Here is a 23,168-nt window from a genome sequence, read left to right as displayed (position 1 = left end):
TTTAGGTAACGCATATTGAATCTTTCACGAACTTTGAAACAGAAAAAGAAACGATTCATATATTGAGCGAGGGCAAAGGTCACACATTGATTGACCAATCGTTGCAAAGGGTTTCTTGAAGATGGCGCTCTGACATATTTACGAACGTTAGCTTTCCACTGCCGTTTATTTTCGGACATGTTACTGCACTGAGCAGGTAAGGAAGTGTGATTTTATTTACTGTAAATCTCCGGTTAACACGAAGGTCGTCCGTTTTCGAGGTTTGTCGTAATGACACTGCATAGATTATCCAGGCACTACAGAGATATCACCCGAGGGAATTGAGTGTGGCCACTGGAATGGAAGTTTGAGTTCATTCAAAATTAATTGTTTCCCTGGAGGTGCGTTGATACGGTAGAACCATGGTAGAACCCAGCTGGGAAATGAAAACCCAGTATTGAAACAAACGAAGACTGGGGCAAGTATAGGGTGTCTCATGGTTACGCCTGTCTCAAAGTGATATGCAAACTTATGTTTTTGGGGGGGGGGGGGAACACCCCTCCTTATGAGCTGGTTATTTTAGCAACAGAAGTGTTTGACATGTGCCAAAGATAGCAACTTTCTATGATAATGGAGTTAGTAGCTATAGCTCTTTATTATCTCCATGGATACTGTAATCTAGCGACTGTGAAAACACAGACATTTTTGTATGTGTTTGTCTCTCAAATGGAAATAAGTGTGCAATGCCAAATTACGTTGAGATAAGTTTAAACACAAAGTACAAATCAAACTTATAATAAATGTTTATTTTTTCTATTCAATATCCACTACAAAAAGAGATAGCTGGAGAATGACCTGGCAATACCGAATGTAAACTGGACTTTGTAACGTCACGGACGAATTGTTGTGCTGTACTTGGACCCTGAAGTTTTATCAACATGTCAATCACCCCTCAACAGTGCGGTGTGCGGTTTGACCCTCCAGCACTCGTTGTCACGTACAAGAACTCAAAAGGGAAACTCCACCGTCGCACCATGCCCATTCGGAATTTCACCAAGAGGTCGGGAATCACACGTGTCGCCGAGGAGCTGGTGAGCACCTCCAGGCATAAAAAATACCTGGAGAACATCAGCCGGATGCAGATTGAAAAACTCTTACGGATTATACAGGAACACATGAAAGGCATCAGCTTGGAGGAAAGTCTGGACACATTAAAAAGGAGAACACCATTGATCCGGAGGAGGACCTTAATAAAGTGGATGAGAACACTCTCAGGCACAAAAAAGCTCTCATGGAGGAGACTTTTCAACAACACCAAAAGAAGCCAGGAGATGCTAGACTTTGAGTATGATGTTGAAGTGGACTTTATGCCAGCACTTGAAACCAGTGGCTGGGATGAAGAAGACTCTGATCCAGAATTTTAAACCCACTCACACCTATTTCATTATATAGTGGTCTAACCATTCCACCAAATATAATCACTTGGCGCATATTTATATTTTTTTTAGAGGGGGGTAGGGGAGAGGGGGCATGATTTTGAACCTGCTCTCCCATGTGATTTTCGGATCATAACCCATTTTTATCAAATTATTCATAACAGTCATTGTTTGCAAATATTACCACTCAAAGCAGTTTGATACTTTGCTATGAATATTACAATTCATGTTGATCATCATGTTTTAATTGACTCCTGCTCCCCCTATTTGCTTGTCTTTAGGTCCAGGTGTACCTAGTACACAGTAGAGGACTATACCAAAATGTTAATTTTATTAATTTTGAGGGGTATCATCAAATTCAACATAATTTGAGTTGTATAGCGTGCCAAAAGTTCCCAGCAACTACCTTTGAGGAGAGTGTATGTGCTGCTGGAAAGTCCTAAAATTGTAAAAATCTTCTTTAAAAATCCTGGAAAAAATTAATATGGTGAATGAAAACTCCTGGGAAAATTGATAAGCCATCCACAGTTTAGGAAAATACTGCATGCTTTTATAAAATGCCCATTTCCATGAAAACGCTTCAACAATTTTGATTGATTGTCTGTTGTTGCATGAAAATCAGTAAGTATCCATTGACTGAATCCATCGGCACTTGGCTCGATTGTCTCAGTCAAATGTTCCTCGTGAAATATTACAATAGTTACCGTAAACAGTATTTTCAAGTTACATGCAACTCAAAATTCAGTATTTTGAGAGATCCAGTGGATTGGTATTAAGGTAGAATCATTGATGTTAACTTTGTACATCCATGGTAGAATGGACCTTGAAAACAGATATCTGGACACTCAAACTTCTACAACGTTTTTTGATCTACCACTTTCTTGGGGCTGCTTTTGAAGCGTTTGTAGTAACTTCTCACCAGCTTATTTTTGTGAAAATCAAAAGTTCATTTTTCCCCTTTGAGTTAACACAGAGGTGGCGGCCATCTGTCATTTCAAAAGTTAGGAAATATCGGGTGATTTCTTTCTGCAGTACTGACTGTTGACCCCTGATTTTATACTTGATTTCATAAGGGAATGGTTTGAAGTTGCTGTCCGGAAAGTTTGAGCAAAAATTTCAGTCTTTCAATTTTGAGGCGCATACTACCGTAAACTATTTTGACTGTACAGCTGTCTTCAGTCAGTTAGCTGGTGTGCCCAGAAGCAAATGGGTAAACAGAAACATGCAATGCTTTTTTGTTATGCAAATTTGATAGTTGTTTGCAGAATCCTGTTCTTTTTAGAGTTGTAATACTTACAAAGAACTGTACAGTTTGGGGAATGTTGGGTCATTTGCCCAAAGTCACCATTGAGATTAGCCCATTGACCATCATGGTTTGATCCAAAGCTATTGTTGTCAATGGTGATTGTTGACTGGTTTACGAGGAATTGGCATTGCATAGGGTAAAGCTCTCTCAATCTCATTATTCACAGCTGTACAAATCTCATATGGTCATTCTTCCAATGTATGTTTTAAAAATACTGAGTTGGGATGGAGAGATGGGGTGTGTCTTCAGAAATGTTAATCACTGAGATCAGTGGGTCAAGACTACAAACATATCCCTTCACTGATTTTCACACATTTTGAAAATTTTTGATTGTATTTGTTGCCGTGTTTCAAAGATTTCTATTCTGTGGTGTTCACATGTTTGAAATGCTGAGAAAACTGATGTCACTGTCCTGTGGATGATAGCAAGACTAATTTTCTAACACACATAGTTGGTAGCCCAAGATAATGGTAGGCAGTTTACCTTCTGAAGCAAAGAGATTGTCTTGGTGATGATTTCTGTATTGTGATAAAAATTCATACCTAAGATACTAAGCAAACTTAATCCTAGTTTTATGTATTTTCATCTTTAATTTATGTGCATGTGTGTGAAAAGTGACTTGTTGATATTGCCTGTTTTTTCAATGTAATCAGCTACACTACCTTCTGACCTTTCCATACCGATTTATCAAGTGACCTCACTGAAAATTGCTTAAAGCATTATGCAGTCTTTAACCTCATGATTACCATTGAAAATATTATCCTATGTACCAGAGATTATATGAACTCATATAAATTTCACCAGAATTTTACAGCACTAAAGGTATATTGTGCTGTAATTCAATATAACGCATGGAATTTCAGGCATCCAAGGTAGTCCGGGTGGTTAAGATAAAAAGAGTATTAGAGTGCTAGCTTTTTGAGTGTTCATGCCATTGCAGAAGTAAAGCATTTTGCATGACCTCTATGTGACCTTATATCCTGGCATTTTGGTCAGCGACAGAATGTTTTGATATAAACTGCGCTCTGATTGACCGTATCATCTGCATTTTGGACTGGATTTCTAGTTTCACTCATTTTGAATAAAGTTTTGTTTGTTTTTTGTCTAACAGAGCAAAACTTTCAGCGTTGAAGGGCAACGCAAAATTCACGAAAACACCAGGATGTCTAGGTCACCAAGAGGTCATGTGAGATGTATGAAGCCTCAGTAGCTGCACTCACTGACACTTTTGACCTGCTTGCAGTCACTAGTGAAGGTTATGTTGCAGTGTTCATCAAGAGATCTGTCATTGCTTTTTGTTGAACTTGTATTGAAGTCATGTCAGCAAACATGAGGGTAGACATACTTGGGGTGCTCCTAAAACATGGCTGCCAAAGAACAGACTTGATCAAAACTGTGAAAATATACTCGTAGAGAAAAATAACATTAATGATCCATCTATATTCATCTACAATAATTCCAGAAAAGTGTTTTGTTTTTTATTTAAAGATCTATTACCTAATATTAGATGAGCTTCAGAAAGTGTCAGTTAAAAAAATTGAAACCAGGCATGAGACTTTAAATCTGAACTACTGTAAATTGGTTGACATTTTGTGAGAAATGTATCTACATGTTGAAAGCAGCAGCTGCTGGGGCTTTTATAAATGAATGATGTGATTGCAGTTTTCCATTACATGGTCTCTTTTAAACGACATTGTCCAAACATATTTTTTAAGACATTATGAATTGTGAACATGAGATCATGCTAACATCATATCAGTGAAACAATCCCACTAACATTCCAGCATCTAAATTATCCAGTGTATCATAATTTTTGAAAGATTGATTTTTTGACAAAACATCAAAACAAGTAGATAATGCATGCTCATGTCTTAGTTACAGAGTGGAATTTTTCAAATACATAATATAATCAAAAAATTTTGAAAATGATTATTGGTGCTAATTTAAAATATTCAGTAGAATATTATTATGTGATATTTAATTTCCTTGATGTATTTTTAAAGTTTTGTCAACTTTTCTTCGTAATTATTGAAATTTTGAATCAACGTTATGTTCTCATTGAAATGATTGTTATGTTATGTATGAATATGTATCCTCGCATGCAATATTGTTTAATAAATAATATGTTGTTTCTTGCAGTAATATATAATGTGGTAGTGTGTTGCAATATTTTGAGGAGGAACTCCTACTAAAAAATTGACTTTCTGGAAAAATAGTTTAAAAAATGACTGATCTTTGCTTTGTATGTTTTCTGGATTTATTTTGAACATGAAAATGGAATTCCATGTTCACTTTTATTGCATTTCTGCAAACTAACATTTTAAAACAGTTTAATACTACCTATAAGATAAACATGTAATGTGGCCATTTTGTTCTTCAAATATACATCAATGTTGCTAAATACCTCAATGTTTGATTTTATGTAAATTATTTTCAAATGTGTGGAATTTGTCCAGAACTCTTTGTCTGGCTTTTGTTATGTATAGGCTACAGTTTTAAAAATACTCAGTCATTATTGCAAATTTGCATATCTATATGTAGTGACGCTAGCCATGTTTGTGAAGCAATAAATTTAAACATGCATGCAAGATCAGTATTTACATGTAGTTTTTCCACTGCACTCTTTTTGCATTGCCATCCAGTGGAAATTTGTAGTGATTGGCTACTATGAACACAAACAAACCAATTCCTCTAATCTATAACATCCCTCTCAGGTTAAAATCATCTTGCATTGAATTTGTTCAAAATTATCAATATGATGGCAATGAGTGAGTTATTAAAGTGGTTTTATTTTGCTTATCAATTTTCACAAAAAATACCATGTAAGCCGCCTTTGACAAGTTAAAGATTCTTTGTAAATTAAGGGAGCAAATAAGATAGTTGGAGTGATGACTGAAATTCACACGCTGCTAACTAATGATAGTAACAACACAATTGACAAAAATATTTTGTACTTTGCTATTATGTATCTTTTAAATAAAATTCAACCTCTCTGAAAAAAACAATTGGTACCGTTCCATACGTAGTGGTTTGTGATAATCATTTGTAACATCTTACAGAAGTAGCTTAACTTCACAGATGCATTTTGGCCAAAATCGTGATTAAATCCAAGATTTTGTCAATGTATTACAGCATGTGAAACGTTTGTCTTCAGACAAGTTATTAAAAAATAACATATCTCCTCCAGCAGTCCAGCTGTTATTTCATTCTATTCTGCAAAGTAAACAAAACTGACAAATAAATTTACACAAGTGCGTCACCATATCTTTTCCATGGGTCATAGTTTCATGTTTCTCCTGAATTTTGGAAATTACAATTTAGATACACCAGCTTTGAAACTTTGAGAATATTGATTTTGCTTACCCATATAAACTACGCTTTCTTCACTTTTGTGAGTCGCTGAAAAGTTTTGCATTATGTTTCCCCAAAACAAAAATCTGTTGCTGAGCGCTTCGCCAGGGAACCACCACATTTTAGCTTCGGCAACACTGTGTAGCGCCCTCTATTGTTATTATGTAGAATACTTTTGTACAAGGTAGTGCGGGGCATCAATGTCTAGGGTTATAAGGTGATGAGTACATTCAGACTTTTCATTCACATGCCCCGAGGCAAAGGTTCGGCTTGTTAGCTGAATGGAAAACCCATAAAAGTTGTATTCAATTAACAAAGAAAGGAATTCTATAGTTTTGATCAATAAGAGAATTTTAAAATGATTACATGTAAGTTTGACATGCACCTCGAGCCAGCGAGCTGTTTTTGACCCTAAATTAATATACCTAATACTAAATTAAAGTCTCCCAAAACTGTAGGCTCGGGAAAACAAGCACACACAATGGTTAACTCCTGAGGACAACAGCCATCCAACTCACTACCTCTGTCTCTTGTAGATGAATAGACATCCTTGTGTAGGTGGTTGAATCCATCAAAAGGTTTCTTCGGAACAGGTCTGCGAGAAATACGTACTACGTGTCCATTTCCTGAAAAAAATAACTATCACAAAACAATCACGAAAAGACACAGATTTAGGCTCGCACAACTTCTGAAAATATCAAACCACATGTTGAATTGAAAACAACAACAATGAAAAAATGAACAGGCATTTGCGTATTGAGGTTGACCATTTCAAATCCATCGTGGTCGATATTTTGATGGATTCCTACATCTGTGTCTCCACATAATCCAAATTTCACTCCTGTATTTATGCCCAAGACAAATGATTTCCTTATCCTACTTTAAGTTAAACCTAAAGTCACACAAGTAATACAAATCAAAACCTAGGGTTGAGTTCACATTTTGCATTTAATGCCCCACGTCCATTAGAAGTTGACCAGTTTTTAGAGATGCGTAGAGAAGAGTCTTGTCCGTCAAAACATTTTCAATAGGGCAAAATTGTTTGAGAGGGATACTCGCTAGAACTTTTGATGATATTTGTAATATAATTTCACATGTAAGTATATTTTTCTTGTTTTCTCGCTAAAGCGTTTTGAATTACATGTAAGAAGACTGGCAACACAACTCGTGTGTACAATATGCGATGCCTGTGTCCATAAAATGTAACATTTCCACGTTACCAGATTTTGACGGTCGGTAATTTTTTTAGCGATGCCAAATCATTTAGAATGATTCGAAATCGGCGAAGCTACCGTGCTTCTGTAACGCCCAAGGTTACGTACTTGCCTGCGTGTGCACGTATCCCTCTACGCTGGTAATGCTATACCCCTGAAAGTACACGTTTACGTAATTAAGTAGGTATGATAGTAATGCGGGCGATATTGAAACACAGGTGTGTCCCCATGACTTGTAATTGTCAAGCATTTTTTGGTAGCCAGTTTTATCGTACAGGAAAGATCACTTAATTCAGCTATGGGTTGAATACCCCCCTCCCAGCTTGCGTAGTGTTGTGAAGGCTTTATAGTTTGTTTATTTATTGATTTGCAAGAAACCTATGATATTTTCCCGTATGACAAAAAAATATGAACTTAGGATGCGAGCGCACTACATGCAAATGAATTTACAACACACGTAGCCATACACATTTGCAAACAAAGTTATTTAATACACATAAATTACCTGTAAGCTAACCAAGGTCGGCATGCTTATCTCTGTATCGTATACCTTATCTCGTTTGTTACTACAGACTTCTGAGCGTCAGTAGAGACATTCCATTCAAGCTCAGTGGAGGTTAGGGACTTCATCAGGGTGAGAAGGTATTTTTAGTTTGATTTTCGACACTAGTTACTTTCGCGAGATAAACATAACTTTTTGTAGGGATGGCGGAAAGGACTGAAGGACATTAAAATATAATTGCTTTCAGGAAGATCCTAAAAATGCACTTCTTCATGATATTGGCACCCCTGTCACTGTAAGTGGTATGGTCCGTTATGATATGGGACGCGGTGTAATGCGAGCAGCTATTTTTTGCACACCAAGTGTATTGTGGTTGATCGGTATTTTCAATTATACAGGCGCCTTCTCTGGTTCGACTTGCGTAGTTTGCTGTTACTAATATTTGTATCCCGGCCACGTATAAAATGTGTAATCATCGAGTCAGCCCGATAGAGTAATCGTTCTTTTGGAAAACCGAAGAAATCTGAGAGTTGTAGCAGGTTTCAAGATTGAGCGGACGAAATTACGGTGATATGCACACGCCGTGGTCGACGCGTCATCGTGTGGACGTAGACTTCCTTTGAAACCCGCTTTGATCATCGTCACACACAAAGAACCAATGATGTCTGCCGAGTTCTACTCATTGGACAGGTTAGTGCGATAATTCTCATCTTATAGATGTTGTTCAGTAACCGCAAGTGTACAGGCGACCAGTTTGGTACACTAACGTGATAAACGGCGCGTAATTGCACCGTGACAGTGGAGGTGCGAAGCCGTGTTAATTTAATGACAGACGCCAAACCTGTGGTTTTCTCGCCCATTTAATTACAGTCGCTTCACCTCGCGTGACCTTTTCAGATCGACACTGTAAATCAGAGAAAAGAAGTTCGGGCCACTCGACAAAGCCATAGAACCAGGTGGTGTGCGATTTCTCTCGGGAATTCGACTCATTGTCGCTGTAAATGCTCTATCGATATGTCCTCTCGCTGTGGACCCTGTATGAGCTCACTGGGGGTTCGTTAGGGTCACTTCAACTCCAGCTATTAGTAGCCGACAAAAAAATTTGCGCAATTTTCGCAGTCGGAATGAATATGCTAAGTCACGAGCATATAACCGCGGTCTAGTGTTTATCTCGTCGGAAACTTAATCCTTTGTAGGACCGAGTCTGGCTGCTTTGTGTCGGCTATTTTTGGATTATCGTCCATTCGATCGCCGAATACTCATCGCTTCGAGGCCAGTGTTTGGATTACGAATACCTTGCAGCTGGCATGAACGATACATTTTGATGGAAAAGCCGCCACAAATGAGAGAGAGAGAGAGAGAGAGAGAGGAGACTTATTCTCAAAGAAAACACACCATTTATTTTTTTCTTCACATCAAGCGAAATAAGCAGCGTAATATCATGAGGAATTAGATGAATTTAATCTGATAAATATGTCTTTTCTACATTGCATCGTTTTGCGAAGCAGCGTACGTAGGTAGCACGTGCAGTCTCCCCTGCCATGGGCGTGATTGACTTCACGCAATTTCTCACATTATGCCGTGTTTATCAAAAAAAAGCCGGGAACACCGTCTCTTACGACGGTATACATGCATTTCCCTTGAACGTTGATCCGGCTGTTTCGTCCCCCGGCAGAGGTTAACGATCAGTTCATTATTCGTTATTGCCAGAACCAATACTGGGATCAAAAAGTTCGTATAGCAAGCGTGACTTGCCATATCAACCACACTACGTTCCAGGACCACGGATTATAATATCGCATTGTGGCCTTGCTGCTGGTGAGGTTTGACAGACTGGTGAAGAAAACTGAAAGGGGCCCATTCAGAACACCCGGACGAAATTCACAATAACTCGTATTGACAATGAAAGCCATATAGCCATGTTAAGGGGGCACTTAATTACCAACAAACAGGCGGAGAGAGGTAGGGTTTATTTGTTTAGAGAGGAAACATCCGCAACAAGGTTGCTTTTGACAGGAATACACGGCAAGCTTGTTCCATTCCAGGTTAAGACACCAAACAAAGGTGTGTGTTTGCTGTGATTTGGGCAATCAAGCTCAGATTAACCGGGTTGTTGGGCTGAAAATCGACCGAGACGTTACTAAGTAGGTCGCCTCGGACGGAGTGGGTTTTTTTTCACCTTGTTGACTGAGAGCAAATACGCCTGGAATTTAATAGATCTGTGTTTAATAGAAAGTATCGTAGCGCCGTCATAGAAGCGAATTTCTCTAAGTTAAGGTAGAACGCGCCTAGGCCTCGGGGTCAGATATTAGGACTCTCAAACTTTTTCAATTCTTTTCTGATCTACCACTTGTGAGGGTTCATTTTAAAGCTCTCGACGTAAGTAAACTTTCCATTGGCGTAGTTTTTCGAAATTCAAAAAAATTATTTTTTCTCCATAGAGTTAACACAGGGATGATGGCCATTTTGAATTTTAAACATCGGTAAATCTTCGGTTGTTAGTTTCTCTGTAATCAAAATTTGCACGGTGACCCCCTATTTTTATTCTTGATTTTGAAAGAGAATGGTTGAAAGATTCCTTAAAGAAAGTTTGAGCAAAAGTTTAAGTCCTTCACTTTCGAGGCGCATACTACCTTAAGTGATTTAGAACCTCAGCGCAGAGAGAGAGAGAGAGAGAGAGAGAGAGAGAGAGAGAGAGAGAGAGAGAGAGAGAGAGAGAGAGAGAGAGAGAGAGAGAGAGAGAGAGAGAGAGAGAGAGAGAGAGAAAACAGACAGACACAGACAGACACAGAGGGAGACAGACAGACAGATGGTAAAACATGAAAAATGATATGTTCTGGTCGAAAATATTTTGAGGTGCTGAAGTATATAACTTTGAATTGCGCATTACGTTAAAAAGGCGGCGAACATTTTCATGTTCAGTAAAGATGTGTAAAATAAAAACAACAATATAATAATATATGTTAACAAATACATTGATTGAACAAACAAGCTTCAGCTTATAAGAAAGAAATAGACAAATAAATAAATAAATAAAACAAGTAAATAAACAAACAAACAAACAATAAATAAATAAATAAATAATGAATAAAACACTGAAAGGTTTGAAAAGATCAGAATTCTAAACGGTACACCAGACACGTCATCATTTTTCGTAGCGGAATTAAACGTTTATTTTCAGTAAAAAGACAATAGAGTACCCGAACTTTGGATCAATAACGCCATAATATAGGACATCATAACTCGCTCTGTAGACAAGAGTAGTGGACGGCGAAAGGTGCAAGGTACGCTGTCTGTACAGCTCGCATGACATAGGGTTGACAGAGCATGCGTGTCTTTGCTGACTGCTGTTCAACTTTTATGATCCGATGAAGGACTATTGTACCGTGCACAAATCCTGCTCCTCATTTCGTAGATAAGTTTCATGCGCTGGACAATTAGGGTCAAAGGTCAAAACAATTCAGAAGAATTTAATGCGGATTTATTGACCCAGCCACTCCTAATTTTCACACTTATTCAGTACACAAAAACACCTCGACATAATGCAATCAAACATTTCATGGATGCATAAACGCAAACCACTGTTGCATCCACCATGGTCGCTTCACTGTGTTGGACCATCATGGCTCCATCAACAGTAGCGAACGAGATATCTAAAGATACCTTGTATCACGCTGAAAAGAATGGCATGTAATAATATCGATGGTGGCATGATTGATATCGTTCAGATTCCAATGTTCCATGTTATGCAATGTCCAATGAATGGGTGACTTCATATTCGCAGGAAGGAAGGGCATTTTAACCTCACCGCGTCAACGCTTTTGTATTGCAAAAAGTAAACCATGGAGGCATCCTTGTAGCATATCACTTTCTCTATTGTATGTCCATACCACATTAAAGGGAAAGTTATGTTATTTAGGTGTACACCATTGTAAAGACATCACCAGCCTTACACCATACTTGTGATGTTGGTAAATTAATTCTGGCATGGAAGAAGCATTGTGTTCCCTTCGTGTGCCAAAGTCAATTTTTTTTGCCTTTACAGAATATAACACCAACAAATTTTTTTCAGATCTAAACAATTTTTTTTAGATTTTCCTAAAATTTTGTCAAAAATGGATGCCGATGAACAGTTATGTCCGTTTCGTCAAGAATTTTCATAAAGTTGTAGACAAATTCATAAAAAAATGGTAAAATGTTACGCTGGAATTTTGGTGGAAAAATTAGCCTACAGCACTCAAATGGTTAATATTGGGTCAAAGGGCAAGATTTTCCTCAAGGCTTAGTAGGTTAATAATTATATGAAATAAGATGGCTTTTGTATAGCTTTATGATCCCAGAATTCTGATCTGGCTTGTGGCAATCCACCTAATTTACTTCCACCCATATTCTTGTAGACGATACATACCTGAAGACAGTTTGGACAGATCGATGTCTGGTATAATGTTGAAGGCGAATCACCAATGCCAATGTTCAAATGGAAGAAGTTGCATATCAATCACATGTAGACCACGTGATAGTATCCACTGCAAAATTATAGCAATCAAACATTGGATTTGCTCAATCTTGAGACTTGAGTGATGCATAAGTTGTCTGTTTGTCCACGAAATGATGTCAATGATCAATCTGATATAGAGCATCCAAGTTTAGGAAATGAATTCTGAACCATGTTAATAACAGGACAATACCATTCATTTACATCTACTCCTAAAACAATGTTCATTGATTAACTTTGAATAGATCAAGGCATTTATTTATGTATCGAGCATTTTATTCGGGGTAGAATGCGCCTCGGGGACAGACATGCGGACTCTCAAATTTTTACAATACTTTTCTTGACTATCGAGTATTTAAAAGCTCTCGGAGTATCTGTCTTAGTTTTGTAATACCTCTTGGAAATAACACAGGGATGGTGGCCATTTTGAATTTCAAATATCAGTAAATATTGGGTAATTTGTTTCTCTAGTACCCGGGCCAAATTTCAATTATTATCCTTGATTTGGTAAGAGAGCGGTTGAAAGTTTCATTGAGTAAAGTTGAAGCAAAAGTTTAATTCTTTCAATTTCGACGCGCGCCAGCCTCGTTAAACACTGCACAATATACGTTTCAAATCCCTCCTTGACATGTTCACAGCAAGCACTCCAATTATATTAACTTGATCTTGTTATGTACCTAACAACAAAACCATCAAATCCGAAATGTATAAGCCGCTATGTGCGCCTTTTTAAAGTATCCATGATGCATCATCTAAGGCCAAAAAAAAAAAATGAAATGTTTCTGGTCAGCGCGCGCGTCACTTGAACAACAGCGCGTCACCCTTTTTTTTCCTGGTTTGAGGCCGGCGGCTGTGGCAAACTACATACTGATTACTATAACACCAAACCAAAACGGCTGAAGAGAAAGAAATTCTTTGGGGCACATGATCAGTGACTGCATGAACAGTTTAAATGTTACTATATTGATAAAACTATAAAAACTCAGTGTTATCCCCAGGCCATAGCGGTCCCCGCTACGCTTTCGCCTCCCCCCCCCCCCCCCCCGCTACGCTTTGATTCTCCCCGCTACGCTTTAAAATATTCCCGCCATCCTTTAGTTCACACGCTCTGCGTAGCTACCAGCTGATGCATGCATTGTCTACACATAAGCGCTCACTGCAACTTTTAACCTGGTGAAAGAGTGGAAGGTGTGAAGTATGGTATGCATCGGATAAGTTGTCCGGAAGTGTTGAGAGGAACGTTAAAACAATAGAAGAATCGGCTGGGTTGTTCACAAATTTTCATTCCAGAACGACTACTACGACCAACAAAGACAGTATAACATCGCGGACAAGTGTTCACAGAGGTAGCGGTGTAGCACTAGCAGGGCCTTTGATCACATTCCCATGCTTTGATCAACGAAATGGACCGCAAAAGAAACAAGAGTTGACTGGTGAGGTTGATTATGATTGTACAATGATGAGTTTTGTCTGAGTACGATCACGATCGCGATCGAGTTCACATTGCATAAATTTCAATATGGCGGCGGCCATGTTGGTCGACAGGTTTATAACGTGTTGACATTGATCCTGGCGTCGCGGTGGGTCCGCTGTGTTCCACTCTGCAGACTCTGACACGTTCTCTGAAAGATTTTACACCTGATTTTCGAGGGATTCTAGTTGTACTTAGTTCATGTCTTGTGATCATCTTGGTGGTATTTTTAAAATCAAGAATCGAACGACGATGTTCAGTGGAAGTAGAAGTTATGCGGGGGGGGGGGGGGGGGGGGGGGGGGGGGGGGGGGGGGGGGGGGGGGGGGGGGGGGGGGGGGGGGGCCGCTGGTTGAAATCTATCCCCGTGATGAAAAATTATTCGCGGTGTTTGTCGTTCAAAAATGATATAAAACTCAATTGCATTTGAATTGTGTAAAGCTTAAATTTGTGAATTTTCCTCTTTGTTGGCAAGTTTTGACAATTTATTAGCAATATAGGCCTATGTATTAATGAAACTCCAATCAGACGAACCATTTCTTGCTCTCAAAGTTTCAATCTGAATCTTCTGTTTTAATTGCAATTGTAATTACAATACTGTGATGATTTATTTAAGTGTAATAAAGAGTTTCCATGATGTTCAAACTGCACACTTGTGTGTTACCATTGCATTTTGTTGTGAGTGTACATGTATGTGTGGATGCATGTGCAAGCTTACATCCATATGCAAATATAAATTAATGATATGCAAATGATTATGCAAATAGCCGCTAAGCTTTGGCGCTTTAACTGACCCTGCTCCCTCCCTTGAGGAGGAGGAAAAAAAAAAAAAAAAAAAAAAAGCCGCGTCGCCGCACCATTTTTTAAAGAAAGGCCTGACCAGAAACATTTCTTTTTTTTTTTTTGGCCTAACGAGACAACACGAGAATTTTAAGAGGTGTAACATAATTTTAAAGTACTCGCCTATTTACCAACAAACAAAGACCCACGGCCAGACCAAGTGCAAAGTCCAAATTTTACCAGACAGCGTTTAAAAGGCTGCAACTTTTCATTAAATAGCAAGGGTTGCGTACACATTTTATGATTTCGATTTGTGGAGGGACTGTGTTGAACCTAAGCATGTATTATTTACAGTGAGGTACGTCTATCTTCGGCGTTGAGCATTTTACGTAATCGGATTGCATGCAACTGACCTGTTTACACAAATACCTTAAATTCAAACGAAAGTAAGTTTCTTTGATTTCTTAGTTTTTTTAGATTTTATTTGTTTTACTTGTTTATTAAATTTTCGCTTTGATACCTTCATAGTAATATAACGTACAGTAATTATCAGGCAGAGTATATAAGTACAAGTATCTGACAGGAAATATTTAGGTTTCACAGCGGTGACACCACATGTCCAGTAAATTAAATGAATGTGATCCATGGCAGACAACCGAAGGGGAAAACGAATCTCTTATGAAGTCTGAGTTGTAGATTTGTTCATAATCACCAGATATTGTACATTAATATAAATTCATATTTTCACATCCTACAAAAACCCTATAGTTTTAAGCTGAGAGTCCTCGTCCATCGTCAATTAGACTACAAATCGTTATCTCGCGACGACATGTCGCTACAGTCACGGTGCACAGAATCGAATACAGACGTGCTACGTTCACAGCAGAACTTCCACGGTTCATAGGTTATCTAAGCCCTTTCCGTCCCTGCTTATTGATTTTTATAGAGAAAGACTACATGTTAAAATGTTTTTACGACGTAAAGGTTACAATGAGTGCTTGGAGGTTTCGGTGTGGAAAGCCAGCACGTCCGAACACGGGTGAAGTTTTCAAATGCCAAGAGCCGACGGCAAAGTTACCACTTTGAATACTGTATCTGCTCTGAGTACATACATCATGGCAGCGTCTGTTGATCACTGTGGCAACGGTTTGATTTGGAAAACATTAACGACCTTTGACCTGTCTTTTAGGTAGTCTGTTTTCATATGGCTGATAAACAGCCTTGCGGCATACTGAGAGATTATCGCAGATGAGGGTTTTATCGATTCGTGATGGGCAGAACACATTTCGACACTGATTAGAATTGGTTCTTTGCTGTTTCGAGTTTTTTTTTGCTGTTATTGTTTTCTTGATACCAACTCTATAGTGACAATGACAGCACAGAAGAAGTATACTAGGTGAAGACGGAACTTTAGATTTGATGCAAATCACACTGGTGACGTGTTTAAATTGGAACATTTGTGACCAGTTTGGAATTTAGTAGATTTTCGATCGGATTCGAACTCACAACCGTACGGCACCTAGTCACCTAGGGTATTATTATTTTTCCTGGAAAAACTGTTGTTCGATTTTGTCGTGTTTTTTTTTGTATTTCATCTGTTCAAAATGTAACGGAATGGTCATACAGGAATTTCCTTTTTAAAATCATGATCGATATGGTCATGATATGATGATTTGAAGTAATTATTGATATGTGCGGGAGGTTAGAGGTCAAACGACCAATATTACAGTTTGTTAGCATTTTTAGAGACAAAATCGTTACACGTGAGACTTAGTTTCTTGCAAATACAAAGAAACGATACAGTCAAGTAGAAGGAAAATCTGAACTATTTCCCGTTTTCATCTTCATGCACTCAAATATCCAACAGTAATTCCAAGACTGGTAACGTCTTTGTTCTCTGTAAACTTTTTTCAGTTTCCGAATATTTAGGGTCGTTCTTACATCTATTAACGAAGTATTGCATTTTTCACTTAATCTACGGAAATCGTGTATGTTGTGCGTTTTTTTATGTGCAACAGGCATTTTCCGACTTTCCTTTCCGTGTACAATTCAATGCGTGCGTAGCAGCAGAGTCGTTTCAGCATGGCCTGTCGGCGCCTTCTCTGGAGAATAGTAGTAGAACCATCCACCTGCAGAGTAAGGTGCCCCTGCCCGAAGCGGTATTGTGTGTACATAAATGGCGGATACAGAACGCAAAACATCAGCATATTGCCCCAAACAACGCGAAACGGGTGTTACTTTCACGCAACGAGATTTTGAGGGTAATGGACCGTGAGAATTCCACGTGATGCTAACAAAGGTTAACCAGTGATCGCAAAAATAAAAGCCCTGAAAATTCTTCAGAAATTAGGCAGGGGTTGGCACCCCTCTGTTAATGTGACGTTTTGCAAGAGTGATGAATGTGTTCCGGTTTCAAAGACAAGACTTTGTGATTTGAAATACATGGGTTTGTTGTTTGGGGCTATCTTTTTAGCTTCCCCTCCTTTGTACGCAGACAATGCGCAGCCCAGCCTTAGTTATGCCGAAGTTGTTTTTCTCGGTATATTGGCATCAAAACAGATATGACCCATTTAACACCGTTCACCAAGTACTTCCAACACAATACATTTGAACAAACCCTTTTTCTAAAGTGAAATTTTGCACTTCCTTCTGGTCAACGATCAATTTCTTTATTTCTTTGAAAAGAGAAAAGAAGATTATGGGTTGTCTTAACTCAGAGACGAAGCGTTTACATAAAATCTACTCAGGTGCAAGCTCTGTGACGACTTCATCGGTTTCACCTATTAGTGCTTTATGATCATGCGCAGAACTCGAACAATATGATAATAAATATACTTATTCTCTCAGTATATACAGCATCACAGTGATATCATATATATATATATATATATATATATATATATATATATATATATATATATATATATATATATATATATATATATATATAAATATATACGCACACGCGATTGGAACTACTTTGGGAGAATGGGATCTTTGATTTATTCAAATTTATCAAAAGTGTTACGTACCCTGTAGCTGAAAGTTGCAATATTGTGAGATAGCCCGTCGATTGCTATAGATTACCAATAAAACAAGTTAATTGCAAAAAAAACTAGAAAAGTAGATGAACTTAAATATCCTATTGTCCAAAATTAGTTCCAATCGTGTTTATATAATATTACCGTGACGCTATATATTCAGAGAAGAAGTGTGTATTTATTTGTAGTAATTATCATATGTACACAGATATGTCTCTGTCTGCCTGTGTCTGTCTGGCAACGTGTTCATACATACACACAACACATATACTGGATTGACTCGCATACTTATGTGTATTGTGTCCTCTATCAGACAAATGCTAACGAGGGGTAAATAAATGCTTCTCGTACGCTGAAGGAGTCCGAGCTCTCTTAGTATGAAAAAAATATCACATTAAAGATGAAAAGGCATTTTCACGGTAGGAAATTTTCCAGCCGGTCTTTGGTTTTGCATTGTGTTGCCAAAACAAATGTAATAAACCTTTCTAAGCGCTCTGTGATTTGGCAACGTTGAACGAACAAAAAAAGTTTACGCTGTTGAGAGGGACTGTAAATTCGCGATGCTTTGACGAATTTTATTGGTCAAGTAAAGGCTGAAGTATTCAACCTGCTAATTTATCACACACTCGAAACACAATTTTCATCTCTGTGTCAGCACTCAAGTCGAAGCAACCATTGACCACGACATGGCAACTAAGCCGGTTGGCGTCGTTTTATGACCGTAACTTCAGTGTGTAATGGCGTTGAGTAGACTAGACAGGTGTAGTTGATAGCTTTCCCTACAGACAGCCTCGCTTCAGTGATTTCTACCTTAGCTTCATTTGCTATCATTGCATCATTCAGCAGGGGTAAACCGTCAAGGTTATTTATTTCGATTGATGAAAATGGGGAACACGATAGTTTTTCCATGCGATTGTGAACTTGGTTCATAGACAGTAGCTTTCTACAGCAGGTCATCCTGCCATCATACACTCCGTCAATCGTGGACGGTGGAGGCGCGCTCCGAACACCTGGCCATGCTTGACCACTTGTGTCCAGACACTTGAGAAATACTTGAAACACAGGCTCCAGTAAACATCCTTTATGACGCTTACACTAAAGGCTGGTACCACAAAAGTTGAGACACTGTCTTCGTAACGTCTATTTTCCGGTTACCGAGCGACTATCTCTAGCCACACACACACACATTACATCATTAACATTTCGAAATTATCTAAGTATATATCAATCAGTCGAGGAAGAACTAGACAATTATGGCTATTGTATATTTCAGGAAATACTGTTTGTAATGGTATTTCAATGCTTGAGATTTGCAATTTTCCACGTACAATGGCTATTAAAACCGGCTAAATCGTGTTCACAAGTATGTTTACGGCATGTTGATTGCATGAGACACTTGCCCGCATTGTAAACTCGTTTATCGTCATGGCAAACCCTCTTCGTTGACAGCCATGGTTCATCCATTTTCCGTCAACCATCTATTCCCCAGCCAACCGAGCCCATGCCCGGGATTGTGAACCCAACAAACCCTGAACCATCACATCCCATGGTACGGCAGTTCGCCAAACCCATCTATCCCCTAGTCACCCGTATCCTTACCTTGGCATCAAACAATCTATCTTATCCAACAAAGCAACCGTCTTAGCCCAGGTCAATCCATCTGCCCTATTATTGATTTTCTACCTATTTTGCTCAACAGTCATACTACACGCCCTACTCGATATTATATATATATATATATATATATATATATATATATAGAGAGAGAGAGAGAGAGAGAGAGAGAGAGAGAGAGAGAGAGAGAGAGAGAGAGAGAGAGAGAGAGAGAGAGAGAGATTCTAAAACCAAGGATAATTTAGAACGAGAAATACAAGTGCGTTTTTTTTTAGGGGCATCAGCATATGGATGCTATGGTTCCTCGCGATCTGCACTCCACTGTCTATGGCAATTCTATATCTACGCAAGAAAAGTATCATCTACAGTTCAGTCTCTCTACATCGTTATCGCGCACACACCGACATAGGAGGTTTCTGCGGGCAAACTTCCTATTGAAAAATGTACCGTGTGAACATGATTACAGTGAAACGTCACAGGCGATCAACCAAGCGATAGACAGACAACTTGTTCTACATTCTTCTAATTTTGGGCTTGCTCGATTTCAAAAGCAATTAGAATACGTCAAGAATAACGAATCGTCACCTTCAAAACAAGACATGGATACGAGAATAAGTGTGTCTGGCGTAATCTGAAGAACGACCACTGGCAGGTCTCTAAACCATGGTTAGGAGATTAAAACATTGTGTTTTTACGGACTAAAAATGTGTTGCTAGATGGCGCTATTGCAACTGGGATAGTTTGTGGCCCATTGTATCCTATGTAAACGTGAAACCCTTCAGATTGAGGCGTATCTAAGAAACAAGGGGATAAGCCGAGACTTGTTCATGGTGCCACTCAATTCCCCCGTTCTAATTTGACCAAAGTATTTTTGTCAACGAGCGAAATTTAGAGAGAGGATTCTTGTTTTTACAAAAGGATGATCTTTTGGTTTCTGTCATCATGGCCAGAACTACGAAGTTGCACGAAAAGCTGACCAAGCTTTTAAAAAGCAAGTTTATGACTTTTGTTGAAATTTAAGCATCTCTGCTGTAAATCGGACACCTTGGTATGATGCCAATGCCACATACAAGATATTCGTATCACCGTGGAATTACAAAAAACTATACAATGATACAAAGTTGCCTTAGATACCATTGCCTCCGAACGCCTGGTGGCGCACTTCTGTTCTCGTCCAATCTCTTTGGCCAAAATTTAGTTTACTTTTCAACTTGCGTCTCTGACAAAATGATGGTTACAAAATGACCAAATGTCCCAGTCACAGTTTCTGTGATACGTGGTACACGTTTTCTTGTATTTCGTTTTTCTCAAGCGAACGTGAAAAGGGGCTGACGCGGCTTGTCGACATCAACAAGTGCCAGGATGAGAGAATCTTTTCCTGGTTTTGCCCTAACCATTAATTGTCGAAGGTTGGCGATATTCATAATGGAGACCATAAGCTTACATCCACTGTCCGTGATTGTTTCTTCCCTTTCCGAGTCCATAGTTCTTCTGAACACACCACTGTGTAAACGAACACCTACCACTAAGCAATCATCTTTCAGAACTGTTTCTTCAATTCACAAATCTTTTGGGATACTTGAAGCGGTTTCTGTGCATACCCTACTCAATGTGAGGCAATATGGGTCGTCGTGATTAACAGTCGCCTGTCTATGAAGAACTTCATTTTTATGCGAGAGAAAACCACTCTCCATAGTTTGGTCTATTCTACATTTTTGACAACAATGTAAATATTCTAAAATATTCCCGATTGTTTTTGCTTTTGTGTAGACCGGTCTATTCCAAAGCTTTCAGCCATACAGGTTACCAAGTTCCCCCCCCCTCTCTCTCTCTCTCTCTCTCTCTCTCTCTCTCTCTCTCTCTCTCTCTCTCTCTCTCTCTCTCTCTCTCTCTCTCTCTCTCTCTCTCTCTCTCTCCGCACATGCATGCACTCAGTAACTTCTTTCGGTTCGTGTCGTGTCGATCAAGGACGTCGTGTTTTTACCATAGTGCCTTACGATATAGTACTTCATTTATTTGACGCGTCATACCACATAGGCCTAATGTTCAGCGCGCTGTATTATTGACCTGTGATTTATTGTATTTGGTGTTTGCCAGTATATTGAAAAAGCATTAAATTTGTGACCTATTGTGTCGTGTTGTATTGCATTGCATTGTACTGTACCATAAGTACATCGTCGTGCCATTGTATTGCATTGCCATTGTCACTATGCTGTGTTGCAGTCAGGGGTGACCCAGTACGTCCTCGTTTTGTCGAGTCGCTGGGGAAAAACAAACAACCCTTCAAAACAAGCAAAAACTGAAAAAACCACTAGAAACAACCTAAAGCAAAACAAAACACTGCTTTTTAAAATCTAGGTACAGTACAGACGTAAAAATTCAACTGTGTATATATCTTATATTCTTCTACATATGCTGATAATCTACGTTTATATTGTTATTGTTCATGAATTCCAACAAAGTAATACTCTACCGTTCAACTATATCGGATCACATCTGTATATACTCTGGCCTGTTTTGAGCTTTTCACACGGGTCTCGGGTCAACTTCTCCTCGACCCGGCTACACCCACAGATTTCAACTCTTGTTTCTTTATCCACCTGAGCATTTGTAACCAGCCGATCGTTCAGGGCCTCGATAATGGGTGTTTTCACATCCTTTCACATTCCCGTCCTTTTACACGATGCTTCTTTGACGCGCGAGAGAGTCGAAAAATATTCAAGGATGTTCCCACACACCTTCCAAAGCTCGGAAAGAATGTACATTATCACGGGCTGTGTACTTGAACTCGCTCCCTACCGCAACAGTTCTCCAGACGCGCACCCTTACGACTGCGAACGGTATACACACCGGCCTTCGGAGACCAATATTTTCACGGCTAGACTGGTCCGTAGTCGCTTGGCTTTTCTCGGGTGTAAGCGGCTAGTTTGTTTCGCGTTCAGCCAACCATCTATACGCGACAGTCTACAAAAGCATACTTCTTTAATTTTGCGATCACCTCACCGCTGAACTTTATTCCCTCAATTTACTCTGTATTGATATTTATATGACCACAGACTAGGGGCAAGTCTCTGCATTGACCCCTTTGGGGTGTGTGGTCTATGTCAGGGTCTATTGCGGGTTTGCGCAACCTGGACAATTCACATGTCAACATAACGCAAAGCGGAACTAAGAATTACCTGTTACTGCAGACTAACGTCGATGTGTTTTGCCAACGCTAGAGATTGGACTAAATTCTCCCAGGTGTACACTTAATTTTACCCGAGAGAAAACCACCCATTCGCTAGCCATTCTTCCATTTTAACGCAGCGCAACCACATTGTTGCAAGATTACAGTGAGAACGACGCGGAATGACGGTATTTTGTTTATTGAGGAAAAAGTCCAAGCAATAATCATGTCACAAATAAAGAGGGGGCATTTTTATGACATCATAAATATCGATACGGTCGGTATCTGTTTTCTTGCAAATCCATGTCCCTGCACGATGATGTCCTTTTTGCCATGGACTATAAAACGCGAATGACATGGACGGGTAATTTTGGTTGTAGAACTTGGCAAAACGCCGAGGTAACATGAACCAATTCATTGACCCAGTAAAGAGTTCACTACCTTAGTTATGCTAACTCTACATGCCATCTCTTTACATTGGAATTTCCTTACACAATTTACTCGTAACAAAGCCACTATAAGCAATTGATAGTAAATTCGGAATTCTGGCTATGTGGTCACATGGCATCCGATTTGCCCTGCCGAGATACGTTCGATGCTCATCTATTTTTCGGCCTCTGATTCGAGGACAAGTCCGAAACTACCATGTCCGATCCTTTCGATAGATAAACGTCAATTGAACTGTATCAACAGTCCAACACTTGTGTGTTTCACCAGAACGATCGCTCACCACGAGACGGTGCGGTATTTTTAGTCGCAGCCACACGAAAACAACCCATTCAACGTATATGCCAACTGATGACGTAATGCC

At 39.1% G+C, this 23,168-nt stretch overlaps 2 protein-coding genes across 2 annotated transcripts in view; both read left to right on the top strand.

The window, feature by feature from the left end:
• The first annotated feature begins 93 nt into the window (after positions 1-93).
• On the top strand, positions 94-1,587 carry LOC139118819 (centrosomal protein of 19 kDa-like). Its single transcript, XM_070682301.1, is given in 4 exon segments — positions 94-196; positions 817-1,185; positions 1,188-1,315; positions 1,317-1,587. Coding segments are annotated over 3 exon segments (483 nt in total). The 5' UTR covers positions 94-196; positions 817-917; the 3' UTR covers positions 1,404-1,587.
• A 6,532-nt stretch (positions 1,588-8,119) lies between these two features.
• LOC139118817 (protein FAM124A-like) overlaps positions 8,120-23,168 on the top strand; it is a 37,801-nt gene continuing 22,752 nt past the window's right edge. Inside the window, exon 1 of the mRNA XM_070682297.1 lies at positions 8,120-8,478. Within this exon, the coding sequence (XP_070538398.1) occupies positions 8,447-8,478 (32 nt within the window). The 5' untranslated portion in view covers positions 8,120-8,446. The remainder of the gene's footprint in view (positions 8,479-23,168) is intronic.

This window comes from Ptychodera flava, chromosome 19 (genome assembly GCF_041260155.1).
Source record: "Ptychodera flava strain L36383 chromosome 19, AS_Pfla_20210202, whole genome shotgun sequence".
Lineage (NCBI taxonomy): Eukaryota > Metazoa > Hemichordata > Enteropneusta > Ptychoderidae > Ptychodera > Ptychodera flava.
Note: the sequence above shows the minus strand (reverse complement) of the source record. Positions and strands in the feature narration are given on the sequence as shown.